The sequence below is a fragment of the Pleurodeles waltl genome, chromosome 9, assembly GCF_031143425.1.
Source record: "Pleurodeles waltl isolate 20211129_DDA chromosome 9, aPleWal1.hap1.20221129, whole genome shotgun sequence".
NCBI classification, from domain to species: Eukaryota; Metazoa; Chordata; class Amphibia; order Caudata; family Salamandridae; genus Pleurodeles; species Pleurodeles waltl.
The window spans coordinates 780,294,430-780,311,128 of NC_090448.1; the positions used below are offsets into that span (position 1 = coordinate 780,294,430).

Genomic DNA, 16,699 nt, shown 5'->3' on the forward strand with positions numbered 1-16,699 from the left:
TAGTTTTTGTACAATAAAAACCACTACTAGAAGAGTCTGATTACGTAATGGTATATTCATTTTGTAAATAAACTTACTATGCAATAAAAGAAAACATGCCACCTATTTCTAATTTCCGTTCCTTACTTTCGCTTTTTTTCCAGCCATTCGTTTCTTCAGGAAGATCATGAGCTTTGTAGATAAATGGCTCATTGCTGAATTTAAAATGTTATCTACTATTCACAAATGCATAAAATTCCATGTACACCAATGCTTTTCACTCCACTTTCCCCCCATACCACTCTGAAGTTTGGTGGAAAGTAGCATATGTAAAGTGCACACAGAGAAATGACCACCACTTACAAGAATTGCAAAACCTGGGATCAAAAACACTTTTTTTAAAAATACAACTGCCTTTGTTCTAAAAGCTGATGAGGGCAATCTTGGGAAAGCAAACTTTTAGATGATGACTTTTAACCTGTTAGCTTTTTTCTTCAGTTTATACAAGGCTAAGTACCAGTATCTCATTAACTCAATCCTGGCTTCTCTGTGAAGAATGGATTTGTTAAAATGTGTATTACCTCTCCAACAGTATGACTTCTCTTGTTCAGTGATTTTCCTACTTAGTTCTTTCTTCCATTTCCACATATTCCAACCTGTGCTTGGCAGGGCCTTCTACCAGAAACTTAAAGTTTAGTTACTATTTGATTCGCAGTTGTATCCCATTTTTCAAATTCCGTTAACTCTCTTGTGGCCAATATTTTGTTTTATGGGTAGGATACTCAGTGTCATTGTTGATGATATATTTTGGTTTCATCCACATTGTATAGTTTTTTGCTGTTTTTAAATGTTCTTATTTTTTGGTGTTCATACAGGTCTGATAACCTTCTGCAATCTCCACTTTGCCAGGCTTTATACTCATTTTCCTTTCATGCTGTGTAAGGCCTCTATTGTAGATAGGTGTGAGTGAAGGAAGTGTCGCCAGCCATTGCTTCAATTCAAATTAATCCCATACCATTAACACTGTTCGAATAATCTGACTATAGTATAATTTTTGTGGTTTCATTGGTTTAGGGAGCCACATAACATCAACACAAAATCCTTCCTCCTACCACCCTATCGATATGCATCCAGTGTGTCCTGGAACATCTGTGTTCATTCCCCTTTTACTGTGAGTTGTTTTGCTCTGTAATAGGTTTTCACAGCTAGAAACAACCACCCACCCTTTTGCAGCCAGTTGCCTCAAATGTGAGAGCAGCCCTTTAAAAGTTTTCCATGATTGCTTGTTCTATTGGAATTGGTAGGGCCTGGAAATCAGCAGTTTTGGGATCAACCTCATTTTAATTCAGTTAATCATCCTGCTCCAGCTCTGTTTATGTCTTCTCTTCAGGGAGGGAAATTGACTCCATACAGTGTCTATGTAGTGATGGTGAGGCATACTCAAGGAACTTCAGGGAGTAATCCTTCATTATAAATGGTGCTATATCCTTGAGTATGTTTTCAACCGCTTTACTTAAGTGGGCCAAAAACATATGAGGTTTCTCTCTATTATTGCACCCTCTGAAGTCAATACCTTTTATGTCCCTTGATTGCATGAGCTAACAGCTCAATGACCATTGAGAACAGTGTTGACAGTTTCAATCCCTTCCTAGTCCCCCTTGAGATGAATATTTTCTCTGCCAGAACCCAGTTTACCAAGATTCCAGCTTTTGGGTGTAGGAAGCTGGTTCTTTTTGATAGCATACCAAAAACAGGTATGCTGTGTAAAGAGTCCAGATATTCCTTGTAAGTGGACAAGGGCTTGCTTTAACAATCCCAGGTGCTCTATTTGTGGTAGTGTGGTCAGTCAGCCTTAGGCTTATCATAGGGTAGTGTTAGACATTTGTTGCATACAGAGTCAATAAAAGATGCACACACTCAAGAACGAGATCCACACCAATTAAGAAAAATAATTTTTTATATATATTTTAACAGAAAGAACTTGTAATTGGGTAAGTACTTTTCGAGTTATCACTTTTTTGAAGGATACACAAATACACTTGCATTTGTAGCTTTAAATCGGTAAGGTTATCCTTTCGGAAAGAAACATACACTGCATACAGGTACTTGTCAATGATTTACAGGGCTGTTCTTCAGGATTCAAGATAAGTACAGGACAAGGTCCAAGGCTGCACCAACAGGTCACCTCAGTACCGCCCTAGGGTATCCGGGTGCAGAGGTGCATTTCAGCAGTGGGTGTCTTGTTTAAGTCAATGGGAAACGGTCCTGGCGAAAAGAGGCTGCAAGCAGGGTCTGGGAGGCCAGTGCATGGCGGCCCGCGCTGCGGGAGGATCTCGCGGTTCCTGCTGTCCTGCAAACAGAGGCTGCAGGCATGGAGACAAGCCTGGCCAAATCTATTGAGGCGTTCAGCTCTGGAGTCTCTGGGCCCTGTTGACACCAATGATCCACCTCTACTTAGGCTGTGGGGCTCCGGTGCAGTGGTGCTTTCTGGTGTTGGGTCCAAAGCTCTTGTGGTTTCTGCTGTCCTGCAGGCAGGGGCTGGGGGACCAGTCCAGCCAAATCCAAAGAGGGGCTCAGCTCCTGAGAATCTCTGTACCTCAGGGGCACTGTCAGTTCACTGGTACTCAAGGTGGGGCGCTCGTGTGCAGTGCTGCTCTGTCCGGCGGTGTGCCACTGGCAAAGGCTCTCGCTCTTTTTGGCTCCTGCAGAATGCAGGGAAGCAGCTCCTCAGCTCTGAAGATGTTGTTGCTGGCAAGGTGAAGTTGTGGGTCACTCCTCCATGGCTTTGGGAGGTGAGACAGCTTTCTTGACGAGCCATGTCCATGCAATTGTCGAGGTCCAGCCACAAGCAGAGTTTTGAGCCAAGTGGTGGTGAAGTTCTCAGTTCTCGTGTTGTGGGCTCTTCTTTGTCCTTTCTTCTATAGGCAGATGAATCTCAGTTCCTGGTGTCAGGGGGCCACCTAAATACTACATTTAGGGGTATTAAGGGGAGTGAAGGGGGGCCTACTTAATCTTGCGGTCACTACACACACTATTGTGGGCATAACCCTTTTCCTAATTCCACCAAAAACAAGATGGAGGAGCCTTTTTTTCGTGGAGCACATCAAGCTGCTCACCTTAGGTGCAACACGCGTACTGTATAACTAATTTCCCATCTGTCCTAGTGCCAAATGGGCAGGGGATGGCATCTCCCAGATCTGGGAGAAGCCGGGGTCGCATATCAAAGGTGGCAGAGTCTTTGAAGTTCCTGGCCTTGGTATGCAGATTCACTAGCCACCCTGCTGGTAGAGGTGTAATCCTGTAGGGGTGGCTTACTTATATGTATTGCATGCAGTACAAATAGGCATGGCACACAGGGGTATGCCATGTTGTGTTTTCACTTTTGTCTGCACGATTTCACGCAGCTTGCAATGGCAGCTTGCATGCGCGCAGTGAGGGGAACCCTTAGGGTGGCACAATACATGATGCAGCCCTTATGGACCCTCTTCAGTACCTATGCCCTAAGTACTAGGGTGGCATTTACTAAGGGCTTACAAGGGTGCTAAAGGTCTTGCCAGTTGGGGAAGAATTGTACAGTTTGGGGGAAAGAGATCCGACACTAGGGTTAGCAAGAACCCAGTGTACTTCTGCCAAATTGCATCAGATACCAGGGAAAAAGAGGGGGGTTACCATGTCAAAAACAGGCACTTTCTTTCAACATCGGGGCTCTGAAGAATGTCAACGCCATTTATACTAATATTCACCCATCCAAAACTTTAGTATTACTCTTTCAAAGAATCCCCAGTTGACCCTATCAAAGTCTTTTCTGCACCTAACATCATCAGTGCTCTTTTTCTAACAGGTTGGCTTTTCTAATGTTGTTCAAATATTGGAACTTTTTGATATAACTCAATCGAATTTCATGTGCAATGTCAGGGAGGACCTCAGGAAGCCTTGTGGACAGAATTTTCATATGGGGGTTGTGGTCAAAGGCTAATTGAATATTGATCTGTATGGACAACTGAGAGTAAGATTCTTGCCTTGCCTCATTAATTGTGTTTGATACTTGCCCTTTTCTTGCAATGGTTGGGTCAGTAAAGGGTGTCTTGTAAAGTCTATATACAAACCCCAATAAAGCCATGTGGCCCAGGGGCCATGCTGCTTTTAATTCTTCTATGGTTTTAATGACTGCTACTTCTATCAAGGGTATTAAGGTTTCTATCTGTTCTGCAGTTAATTTAGGGAGATCTAGTGCCTCTAAAAACTTGCCTGATGGTTCCTTCCTCTAATACTTGTAAATACACTTTTGATTAAAATTTCCTTAAAAGTTCTCCAATTCGTCTTTCTCAGAAAATTGCTGTATGGTCTTTGATGGGGACTATTCTATCTCTATTTCTATTTCACTTGTTTTGTGATGCTTTTGCCAGAAGGGTACATGCTTTAATTCCTAATCAATAATATCCTTCATTTGAACACTAGAAATGCTTTTTTGAATCTGATTACTAGCTTAAAATGTAATTGCCTCTTTAGTTTTCTTACTTTCCTTAAGTCTGATCTCAGTCCGGGCTGCTTTTGTTCATGTTCCATTTCTTAATGACCCTCTCCTGGATAAGTGCCACCAATTTCTTTTTAGTACAGTCGTCAGTGCTTTTATCTTTCCTCTGACTAAGGCCCTCATAACTTACCATAGCATCTCTTGTTTTGTGTCAAGTGTATTGTTATTAGTCAAGTAGTTAATAATTGCTTATCTGATTTCTGCCATTAGCAGCATCCCTCAGAACATATCCTCTAAGCCAAGCCTCTAACTTCTATGCCAGAGAGCATTGTCTATGCCTATTAAGTCACATGTAAGGATTGCTTGATGATATATTGCAATTGTTCCTATCTCAGTGTGTATATCTTGGTCTAGGGGATTCCATAACATCAAAATGATGTCTATTCTAGAGTAGGTGAGATGTACGTGCAAGTAGTGAACAAGTTACTTACCTTCGGTAACACTCTTTCTGGCTGTGAGACTGCCAGACAGGTATATACCAGAAAGAGTATTATCAAAGGTAAATAACTTGTTCTTCTGATGGTGGAGGGTCTGTGTAGAGGGCTCACACTAAAATATCTTACAGGACCAAAAGGGAGAAATGCCCTTCAATGTGGACCTGGATGTCAAGGCAGTAGTGCTTCGGGAACATATGCATCGACACCTATGCTAGAGCCTCACACTCTTAATGTCAAGACAGCCTCAGCCTTTGTAGAATGGACTCTCAAACTTTCCGGAAGCTGCTTTTTTGGCCAATGCGTAGCATATCTTAAATGCAGAGAACAACTAACCTTGACAGAGTCCTTTCATGCACAGCCTCTCATTTCTCCGCCCCAGAGAGCCCTACAAAAAACTGATAGTCATCCCGATAGTTCTTGGTATGAGTAATGTAAAAGTTTTAAGCTCTTTTCTGGTCCTGAAAAAACATGGCGTAGGGCAGTTGACCAACAAAGGCCGGTGTTCACTCATGCAATGAGCTGAAGTGATTACAATGAGAAGACAGTCTTTATGGACAGAAGACACAATGAACAGCTGTGCATCAGCTCGAAGAGAGTGCCCAGAAGACAAGACCAAGTTATGGATCCACTGCGGTATCACAAACTGTCTAGGAAGAAACATGCTTATCAAACCTTTAACCCCTTCACTGCCAGGCCTTTCCCCCCCCCTCAGGTGCCAAACCTTTTTTTGGTTATTTGGGGCAGTTCGCGCTTAGGCCCTCATATCTTTTTGTCCATATAAGCTACCCACGCCAAATTTGCGTCCTTTTTTCCCAACCTCCTAGGGATTCTAGCGGTACCCAGACTTTGTGGGTTCCCCTGAAGGAGACCAAGAAATTAGCCAAAATACAGCAAAAATGTAGTTTTAAAAAAACGAAATGGGAAAAAAGGGCTGCAGAAGAAGGCTTGTGGTTTTTCCCCTGACAATGACATCAACAAAGGGTTTGCGGTGCTAAAATCACCATCTTCCCAGCTTTCAGGAACAGGCAGACTTGAATCAGAAAACCCAATTTTTCAACACAATTTTGGCATTTTACTGGGACATACCCCATTTTTACTATTTTTTGTGCTTTCAGCTTCCTTCCAGTTAGTGACAGAAATGGGTGTGAAACCAATGCTGGATACCAGAAAGCTAAACATTTCTGAAAAGTAGACAAAAGTCTGAATTCAGCAAGGGGTAATTTGTGTAGATCCTACAAGTGTTTCCTACAGAAAATAACAGCTGAATAAAACAATATATTGAGGTAAAAAAAGGCATTTTTCTCCACGTTTTACTCTGTAACTTTATCCTGCAATGTCAGATTTTTTAAAGCAATATACCGTTACGTCTGTTGGACTCTTCTGGTTGCGGGGATATATAGGGCTTGTAGGTTCATCAAGAACCCAAGGTACCTAGAGCCAATAAATGAGCTCCGCCTTGCAATGGGTTTTCATTCATTTGCTGAAATATAAAAAGTGAAAAATAGGTATCAAGAAAACCTTTGTATTTCCAAAATGGGCCAAGATAAGATGATGAGAAGCAGTGGTTATTTGCACATCTCTGAATTCCGGGGTGCCCATACTAGCATGTGAATTACAGGGCATTTCTCAAATAGACGTCTTTTTTACACACTGTCTTACATTTGGAAGGAAAAAAATGTAGAGAAAGACAAGGGGCAATAACACTTGTTTTACTATTCAGTGTTCCCCCAAGTCTCCCGATAAAAATGGTACCTCACTTCCGGGGGTAGGCCTAATGTTTGTGTCCGAAAACACAACATGGACACATCACATTTTTACATTGAAATCTAACATGTTTTTTGCAAAGTGCCAAGCTGTAGATTTTGGCCTCTAGCTTAGCCGGCACCTAGGGAAACCTACCAAAGCTGCGCATTTTTGACTACTAGACACCCTGAGGAATCCAAGATGGGGGTGACTTGTGGGGCTCTGACCAGGTTCGGTTACCCGGAATCCTTTGCAAACCTCAAACGTTGGCCAAAAAAAACACTTTTTCCTCTCATTTTGGTGACAGAAAGTTCTGGAATCTGAGAAGAGCCACAAATTTCCTTCCACCCAGCGTTCCCCCAAGCCTCCTGATAAACATGGTACCTCACTTGTGTGGGTAGGCCTAGTGCTTGCGAAGGGAAATGCCCCAAAACACTATCTGGACACATCAAAATTAAAAAATACAAAACTACCTGTTTTCGTGGGGGCACCTGCATTTTTGGTCCTGGGCTCAGCAGCCATCTAGGGAAACCTACCAAACCCAGACATTTCTGAAAACTAGACACCCGAGGGAGTCCAGGGAGGTGTGACTTGCGTGGATTCCCCCTACGTTTTCTTACCCAGAATCCTCAGCAAACCTCAAATTTAGCTAAAAAAAAAAAAATCTCTTTTTTCCCACTTTCTTTGTGGAATCACCGCACCGGGACAAATTTCCTACCACCCAACGTTCCCCTCAGTCTCCCAGTAAAAATGATACTTCACTTGTGTAGGTGGGCCAGTGCCTGTGACAGGGAAGAGACAAAAACATGTCGAAATTGAGGGGGAACCAAAGCGGGTCCAAAAGGGCAGGTTGAAAAAAAATCATTTTTAGGCTGACAAGTGCAGCAGAATTTTTATCGGTATGGATGAGACAATGTTGGGTGGTAGGAATTTTGTGGATGCCTGCAGATTCCGGAAGGTTCCATCACAAAAATGTGGGACAAATGTGTGATTTCCAGCAAAGTTGGAGGTTTGCAGGGCATTGTGGGTAAGAAAAGGGTGTGGGGTGCATGTGAAGCACACCAACCTGGAATCAACCAGATGTTTAGTTTTCAGATGTGTCTAGGTGTTGTGGTTTTTTCTACATGGCAGCGTCCCAAAGTCAAAAAAGTGCAGCCCTCACCATTCCAAGTGGGACAATTTTGAGAGTTACCAAGCTCTCATGGCCCAAACGTGACACCAAAACCTAAAATAATCAAATGTCCCTCGCTTGCCGTGGGATAAGATGTTTTAGTGTGCGGGGGAGAGCTGAAAGACTGTTACCAATTCAGCTGGGGTGGGGGCATAACCAGGCCCATACTGGTTGGTAGCCCCCACCCCACTATTTTTTTTATTTTTTTTATTTCATGGCATCTAGTAGACTTTCTGCTCCCCGGGATGTGGATCGTGGTTAATGGCCCCATCTTCCCACTTGTTGGCAGAACAACTTTGGTCCCATTTATTTGGTGTGGGAGTATGGCCATACCCCCACCCTCTTATTTTGAAAAATAAATCTTTTGTGGTCTCTGGTGGTCTTTCTGCCCCCCTTCCAAAAATAGGCTGATCTGCCCCAAATGGGGGCAGATATAGCCAACAGCAATGTGGCCCCATGGTGAGCGACTCTTGCTCAAGGGGCTGCCCTCCTCCCCCCCTCAAACAATACACACATACACACACCAATCCTTGGTGTCTAGTGGTTTCTGCCCCCCTTGGGGGCCGATCTGCCTAACAAAAATAGGCAGATCTGCCCCCAAGGGTGTCAGAAATGGTCTAAATACAATTTGCCCCCAGGGGAGCGACCCTTGCCTAAGGGGTCGCTCCCCATACATAAAAACAAAGTAAATAAAAATATATAAATATCCCTGGTGTCTATAGGTTTCTGCCCCCCTGGGGGCAGATTAGGCTGATCTGCCTCCGCGGGGGGACAGAAAGTCTAAAAATATTTTGCCCCTCCCCCCGGGGACCCGCCCTTGCCCAAGGGGCTGCTCCCCTTATGCATTAGTATAAAAAATAAAAAAAATCCCTGGTGTCTAGTAGCTTCTGCTCCCCTCTTGGGGGGGGGGGGGGGGGGTTATCTTGTGGACGCCACACCAGGCCAGAAATCTGTCCTAGGGCCTGGCGTAAATGGACTTTGCATGCAGACATCTGGCAGCAATAATGACATCCACAAACTTAGGTGGTGATTCGAAAGCAGTCGACTGCCACCATTCCATCTCCATGCATGAAGGTTTAGAATGTGCATGTCCGGGTGAAGAACCCTACCTTGGTTCTGCGAAGGAAGATCCTCACAATGTGGTAACCTGGTGGTGGGGGGGGGGGAGAAGATGGTACAGGCTCTCATGCCTAGACGTTTGGGGTATCATACTCTCTTGGCGAAAGCAGGAGATGCTAGGACAACTTATACCCAATCACTGCTGATCATCTTCAGAACTCGAGGCAGGAGACGCGGGAGTGGGTACAAGACTCATGTCCCACTCCAGTAGCTATACATCTCCTAGCAAAAGTTTTCATGGGACGCCAACGCACGTTTTGACACTGCACATTCCATGGTGGCAAAGAGATCTAATCAGGGTTCCCAGCAGTGTCAGAAGATGCCCTGTGCCACCTTGGAATGCAAGTTATCTGCCAGGTGCTGCTCTCTGTGGGGAAGGGAGAGAAGTCTGCTGCTTTTCCAACAGCTGTGAAGCAGCCAACACTGCAAAACATGTGCAGTCACTTCCAAAATTTGATGACATCTTACAGGTTGCCTTGGTGCTAGGAAAACAGTGACATCAGATTCACTGCAGAGCCTGCATATGCCACCTGGCATAGTCGACAAGAGGTTAACAGACAAAGAAGGCTCAGAGCTGCCCTCACCAAGATACAGTACTGAGGTTGAAATTTCGGGATAGTAGGTGGAAAGGCCAGGACTTACCTCAGTGGAGGGAAATGCAGTGTTCAAGACCGTTCCTACCAAAAAAAAAGTCTCTGTGAAGGAGTCAAGCGCAACTTCAGCTCGTTGAATGAGAACCCCAATGCTGTCGGGAGGTTTGCCATTGTCTGGAGGTGGGCCCTGACTGTCTTTGGTGAATCCGCCTTCAATAGCTAGTCATCGAGGTATGAGAAAACTGTACGCCCAACCTCTGAAATAAATTGCTTACTTGTAATGACCACTGCCATCTCTTTTGTGAACACCAAAGCGGCACAGGTGGGACCAAAGTGAAACAGAGCAATCAGAAAATGCTCTTGGCTTACTTTGAACCGCAGGCAATGTTTGTGAGACTGCCAGACAGGTATATGAAAATACGCATCCTGCAGGTCTAAGGCTACCATCCAATTTTCCTTCTTCGCTCTGAGGAAACACAGTAGCAGATCTTCCATTTAATCCTGTGTCAAGTAAAGCTTACACTTCTTATATTAGAATGGATAGGTGCTCCTTTGACAGGCATTATAATGTGAGAGGAAGGTTCAACAGGGCAGAAAGAAACAGTAACGCTTAACAATACTGATTGATCTGTTGTACCACTGGTTAAAGCCCACACAAGGTAGTTATCTACCACTAATAGCAAGTTGAAGCAGCTTGGAGTCTGTGGCCAAAGGGTAGGGGGTCTAGGAGGATTGATGCCTATGCTCTCCTGAGCATTGGATGCAGGATCTGAGTCCCCAAAAATGAAAGGACTGGCACTGTCTGAACACCAACCCTCTGGATTAACTGAACTGGTGATCCATAGGTTTCTCAAGAGACATATACATCTCCCCTATGGATATGCCTTTCGATGGCTCATGCCTATTTGACAAAAACACAGATTCTGCCTTAGAACTCTTTAAGGAGAGTAGTGCCAAGGGTTATTTAAAGGATGGGGCTCACTACATTGTGAGCCTATTCGGACCAGATGAAGGACAATGTACCCAGGGTAGTTCTGAGAACACTGAGAAAAATAATCGGTAACCTCTGTTCTACAAACAAAAATCACAAGATGAAGTTCATCTTAAATTACTCAATTGTCCAAACCAAAAAATATCCAGCTTAAGCACTGCGTGCCAAACTTTGTATCATTTTTCTAGGAGTCCAGGTATATTACAGTCAAACATATTTATAATAGATGGGCAGATTTAAGTAAGGTACTGAATCTCCCGTCCATACAATATTTTGAATAAAAGTTTGAAGCCATCAAACTGCATATCAGAAACCTCCATATATTTATTTCAGTTTCAGACAAACAGCAGAACTGCTGTAACTTTCCTACCAACGCTGGGACACAGTAAGCCGGGTCTGACATTAAGCAAGAGATGTCATCAACTAAAAGAGCAACTTAATGGCGATCTGATTTAGTCAATCTTTTTAAAAAAAAATTTATAGTAGTATTGTAATTAACTTTCTTCACAAGTAGTTCCACCGCCAGGGCAAATGATGGTCATAGAGTAGGGCAGAACTGTCTGGCCCCTCTTGAATGTATTATCGAAAGCACAACTGTGCATCCAATTCAACTCTGGTAGAAGGGTCAGCAGAATTAACATCATAAATGTTTGCATGTTTTGGAGCAACCCATATTTTTGTTTATTTTTCCAGGGAATATTCCTATCAGCTCAGTGTAAATGCTTTCTCCACAACGACAGAGAATTATAATTTGAGATTTGTCATGAAGAATCTTATCAGCCATAGCAATAAACCTATCTAAAATATTATTTATTGTAGTGTAGTTTTTGCAAGCTACAAAAAAATCAAATCAATTTTCAAGCAAATTTAAATCTGCTTTCACAAAAGTCCTTTGAAGAGCTAGGATAGTATTCAAAATGTTTTTACCTCTTTATGCTGGAACCAAAATCTTCTAGAAATTCCATCCGGCGCTGGGAGAAAACTACTTTAGTGTCAGCAGGGAGGCTGCTGCTCAGGACCCGTTCTATGCAGTTAATGGTGTTGCGCTCGTTGTGTTTGACATCAGCACTGAACTCCATCTCAAGCAGGTTCAAATATAGCTTTGCATTCTCCTGCATTAAATGTCCAAAGCAAACGTCTTACAGATCAAGGTTTCACATTTGCAGAAAAAACTTTTGAAAAGACAAGTTCCTTACATGTAATGACAGTTCTACCAAAAGGTATCTTTACGTTTTCATATCCCTGGATAATCTCCAGCCATGCTACTGGACCCAAGACATCAAATTATTTTTTTGTATTTATATCTTTAATTGCAGTATGTTTAATAACTATACAAAAAGATAAAACATATCTATACTGTTATTGCTCTCTTTTGTAAATGATGTTCATCCAAATACCTCCAACACTTATATATCCTTGGTATACAAAACTCCACGCCAGAGGGGCTGAGATGATGACAGCAATTATAAGGAAGGGCCAAAAGTAGAGGGACACCCTACCTAACACAGCAACCATCAGCTACCAATCCTCATGGTAACTATTTCATAACCACAGGGGCACTGTTTTACAGGGCAATGTGTTTGTTACAGTTCTTATCATCAAAAACCTGAAGCACTTGTCTGAACTTCTGAACTCCAGTCCTCTACTGCTGCAGGACAGAGGGGTGATTAGATGGAGTTTTAATCTTTGTTTATTGTTTTAGTATACAACACATTTTTTTTAACCCCTTGGGTGCCCAGGATGTAACGGTTATGTCCTCTGCTGCACCGCTTGGGTGCCGAGGATGGAACCGTTGCCTTCAGCACCCTGCCCACGGGGGAGTGGTACCTCCCCAGGGCAGGGATGGAAGGGGAATCACTTCCCCTTCCACCCCCAGAGACATCTGATGACATCAGCGTGTGTTTCTCTTCCGATTGGGAGTGGGGGAGATCAGAGAGGCATCAAAGGAAAGGAAAGGCTTTTCCTTTCCTTTAATGTCTTTCTGAGCATTTCTGCAGCAGGATAGCATAGCGGTCATGCTGCAGGAATGCCCACTAGACACCAGGGAGTTTGTTCACTTTGTGTATACAAACAAAGGGGGGCGGCCCCTTGGGCAAGAGACACTTTCCAACTGAGGCATTTGTTTATTAGGCCACTTCTGCCCCCCTCGAGGGCAGATCGGCCTATGTTAATTAGGTCTTTTACTTTACAGGAGGGGAGTGGGCCCCTAGGCAAGGGTTGCTTCCCTGGGTGGGGGTGGGGGCAATTTTATTTGAGACCATTTCTAACCACCTTGGGTGGAAAATTGACCTATTTTTACTATGTCAATCTGCCCCCAAAGGGGATCCAGGGATTTGTGTTTTTTTCAACACCAGTTTCATGCAAGGGGTGCGACCCCTCAGGCAAGGGGCAGATCAGCCTATTTTAATTAGGCCGACCTGCCCTCCAGGGGGGCAGAAACCACTAGGCACCAGGGACTGGTGTGTGTGTGTTTTGTTTGGGGGGGAAGCCCCTTGGGCAAAGGCCGCTCCCCATTGGGACACATTACTGTGGCCATTTCTGCCCCCCTTGGAGGCAGATCAGCCTATTTTTGTAAGGCCCATCTGCCCCCAAGGGAGACAGAAAGCCCACTGGACACTAGGGAAGATTTTGTTTTCAGAAAAAGAGGGTGGGGACAAAGTTGTTCTGCCCACTGGTGAAAATAGTGGGGTGGTGGCTACCAACCAGTATGGATATGGGTATTATGCCCCCACCTCAACCGAAGGGGGTAACAGTCTTTCAGCTCTTCCCCCTCCTCCGCACACTAAAAGATCTTATCGCAGGGGCAAGCAGGAGGACATTTGATTATTTTGGGTTTTGGTTTTACCTTTGGGCCTTGAGAGCTTGGCTAACTCTCAAAATTGTCCCACTTGGAATGGTGAGAGCTGCACTTTTTAGACTTTGGAACGCTGCCATCTAGAAAAATCTAGGAGACCTAGGCACATCTGAAAACTAAACTCTGGGTGAGTCCAGGGTGGTGTGCTTCACATGCACCCCGCACCATTTTCTTTCCCACAATGCCCTGCAAACCTCCAACTCTGCTTGAAATCACATATTTTCCCACATTTTTGTGATGGAACTTTCCGGAATCTGCAGGAATCCACAAAATTCCTACCCCCCAACATTGTTGCCTCTATACCGATAAAAATTCTGCCCCACTTGTCAGCCTAAAAACATTTTATTTCAAACTGGCCTTTTGGACCCGCTTTGGTTCCCCCTCAATTTCAACATGTTTTTGGCTCTTCCCTGTCACAGGCACTTTGGCCCACCTACACAAGTGAGGTATCATTTTTATCGGGAGACTGAGGGGAAAGTTGGGTGGTAGGAAATTTGTGCAGGTGCGGTGATACCACACAGAAATTTGGTGAAAATTTGATTTTTTAGCTAAATTTGAGGTTTGCTGAGGATTCTGGATAAGAAAACACTGGGGGATCCACGCAAGTCACACCTCCCTGGACTCCCTCAGGTGTTTAGTTTTCAGAAATGCCTGGGTTTGGTAGGAAAACGCAGGTACCCTCCTCCCTCTTTAGGTAGTTTTGTAAGTGATAATTTTGATGTGTCCATGTAGTGTTTTGGGGCATTTCCTGTTGCGGAAATAGGCCTACTCACACAAGTGACGTTCCATTTTTTTCCGAAGATGTGGGGGAATGCTGGGAAGAAGGAAGTTTGTGGCCCCCCTCAGATTCCACAACTTTGCAGCACTGAAACGTGAGGAAAGTGTTTTTTGCCAAATGTTGAGGTTTGCTAAGGATTCTGGGTAACAGAACCTGGAGAGATCGCCAGAAGTTACCCCATTCTGGGATCACCTAGGTGTTTAGTTTTCAGAAGTGTCCAGGTTTGCTAGGTTTTCCTGGGTGTCGGTTGAGTTAGAGGACAAAATCCACAGCTAGGCACTTTGCAAAAAAATCTGATCAGTTTTCATAAGAAAAATTTGATGTGTCCATGTTGTGTTTTGGGGCACTTCCTGTCGCAGGCACTAGGCCTACCAGCAAAAGTGAGGTACCATTAGTATCGGGAGACTTGAGGAAATGATTTGTGGAAGGAAATTTGCGTGTCTTCTCAAATTCGAGAATTTTCTATCACCGAAATGTGAGGAAAAAGTGTTTTTTGCCAAATTGAGGTTTGCAAAGGATTCTGGGTAACCTGGCGAGAGCGCCACAAGTTACCCTATCCAGGGTTCTTCTAGGTGTCTAGTTTTAAAAAATGCACACGTTTCGTAGGTTTTCATGGGTGACGGTTGAGCTACAGACCAAAATCCATACCTAGGCACTTTCCAAAAAACACATCTGTTTTCAATGTAAAAATGTGATGTGTCCATGTTGCTTTTTGGGGCATTTCCTGTTGCGGGCACTAGGCCTACCAAGACAAGTGAGGTACCATTTGTATCAGGAGACTTGGGGGAATGCTAGGTGGAAGAAAATTTGTGGCTACTCTCAGATTCCAGAACTTTCTATCACCGAAATGTGAGGAAAAAGTGTTTGTTTTGACAAATGTTGAGGTTTGCAAAGGATTCTGGGTAACAGAACCTGGTGAGAGCCCCACAAGGCACCCCATCCTGAGTACCCCAAAGTGTCTAGTTTTCAAAAGTGTATAGGTTTGCTGGGTTTCCCTAGGTGTCGGCTGAGTTAGAGGCCAAAATCCACAGCTAGGCACTTTAGAAAAAACATCAGATTTCAATGTAAAAATATGATGGGTCCATGTTGGGTTTCCTGTCACGGGCACTAGGCCTACCTACACAAGTGAGGTACCATTTTTATCGGGAGACTTGGGGGAACACATAATAGAAGAATAAGTGTAATTGCCCCTGGTCTTTCGCTACATTTTTTTCCTTCCAAATGTAAGACCGTGTGTACAAAGAAGTCTATTGAGAAATGCCCTGTTATTCACACGCTAGTATGGGGACCCCGGAATTCAGAGATGTGCAAATAACCAAGGCTTCTCAACACCTCATCTAGTGCCCCTTTTGGAAATACACAGGTTTCCCTTGATACCTATTTTTCACTCTTTATATTTCACCAAATGAATTGCTATATACCTGGTATATAATGAAAACCCTTTGCAAGGTGCAGCTCATTTATTGATGGGGTGGGGGGGGGGGGGGGGGTGTTAGGGTCTACAGAAATAATTTTATCTGCACATTAGAGCCTTTTAATATGAGCCTGGAGATTTGTGAAGGTATGCACTTTAAACTTAGATGTAGAGATGCTATCTGAATGGCAGGCATGTTAATCTACTATCCGCCAGGCCCGAAAAAACAGTTCCTTAAGAACTGGCACCAATTAGTGGAATCAGTGATTGCTTTGAATAAATGCATTGTGTTAGGGGATTTTAATTTTCACCTGGATAACGAGATGTGCAGTGATACTAATAGCTTTGATGATTTTATGACCAGCTTTGGCTGGAGTTTAGGGGTCAAGTCGGCCACCCATTTTGCAAGTCACACACTTGACGGGATCTTCTGTAGAGATGGAGATCTTACTGTCATGGGATGTCAGTTGCTAGACCGGAGTTATCACAGGCTTATATCCATTGAGGTTTTGGGGGGGCAGCAGAATGGAGCCTAGGCAAACTGTCACCAAGTATGACAGGAATTGGGGAAAGATTGAGGGACAGGATTTTGCTCTAGCTCTTGATAAACAGCAAGACCCAAAATTTGGGGGGCAAGGCAAGTTAGTGGAGAAATACAACCAATGGGTCAGCGTCGCATTGGAAGAAGCGGCCCCAATGAAGAAGGAAATACCTGCTGGCGGCAGAAAATCCACAGCTCCGTGGTACACCAAGGAGCTTAAGGATCTCCAAAGATTGTATACAAGGCAGGAACGTAAATGGAAACAGGATCAAGATTTGGTTGAGAGAGCCAAGCTCAGGATAAGTTTGTGTAATTACAAACAGGCTACTAGAGACACTAAAGTAAGTTTTTTTTCCACAGAAGATTAAGGCAGCTGTCAATGTCCTCCAAGAACTTTTTATGGTGGTACGTTCCTTGGCATCACCTCCTCTCATAGAGAGTACATAGAGAATTCACAATCTTTCTGTGATAAGGTGGTGGGTTCTTTAAAGATAAAATCCTGCAGATACATTCTGATTTTCCTTACCTTCCTTTGAATCCTGTCA

General features: G+C 43.8%; 1 protein-coding gene across 1 annotated transcript in view; it reads right to left on the reverse strand.

Annotated features, from left to right (window-relative positions):
• LOC138259971 (uncharacterized) overlaps positions 1-16,699 on the reverse strand; it is a 601,590-nt gene that overhangs the window by 91,610 nt on the left and 493,281 nt on the right. The window contains exon 11 of the mRNA XM_069207983.1: positions 11,495-11,679. Coding sequence (XP_069064084.1) covers positions 11,495-11,679 — 185 coding nt within the window. The remainder of the gene's footprint in view (positions 1-11,494; positions 11,680-16,699) is intronic.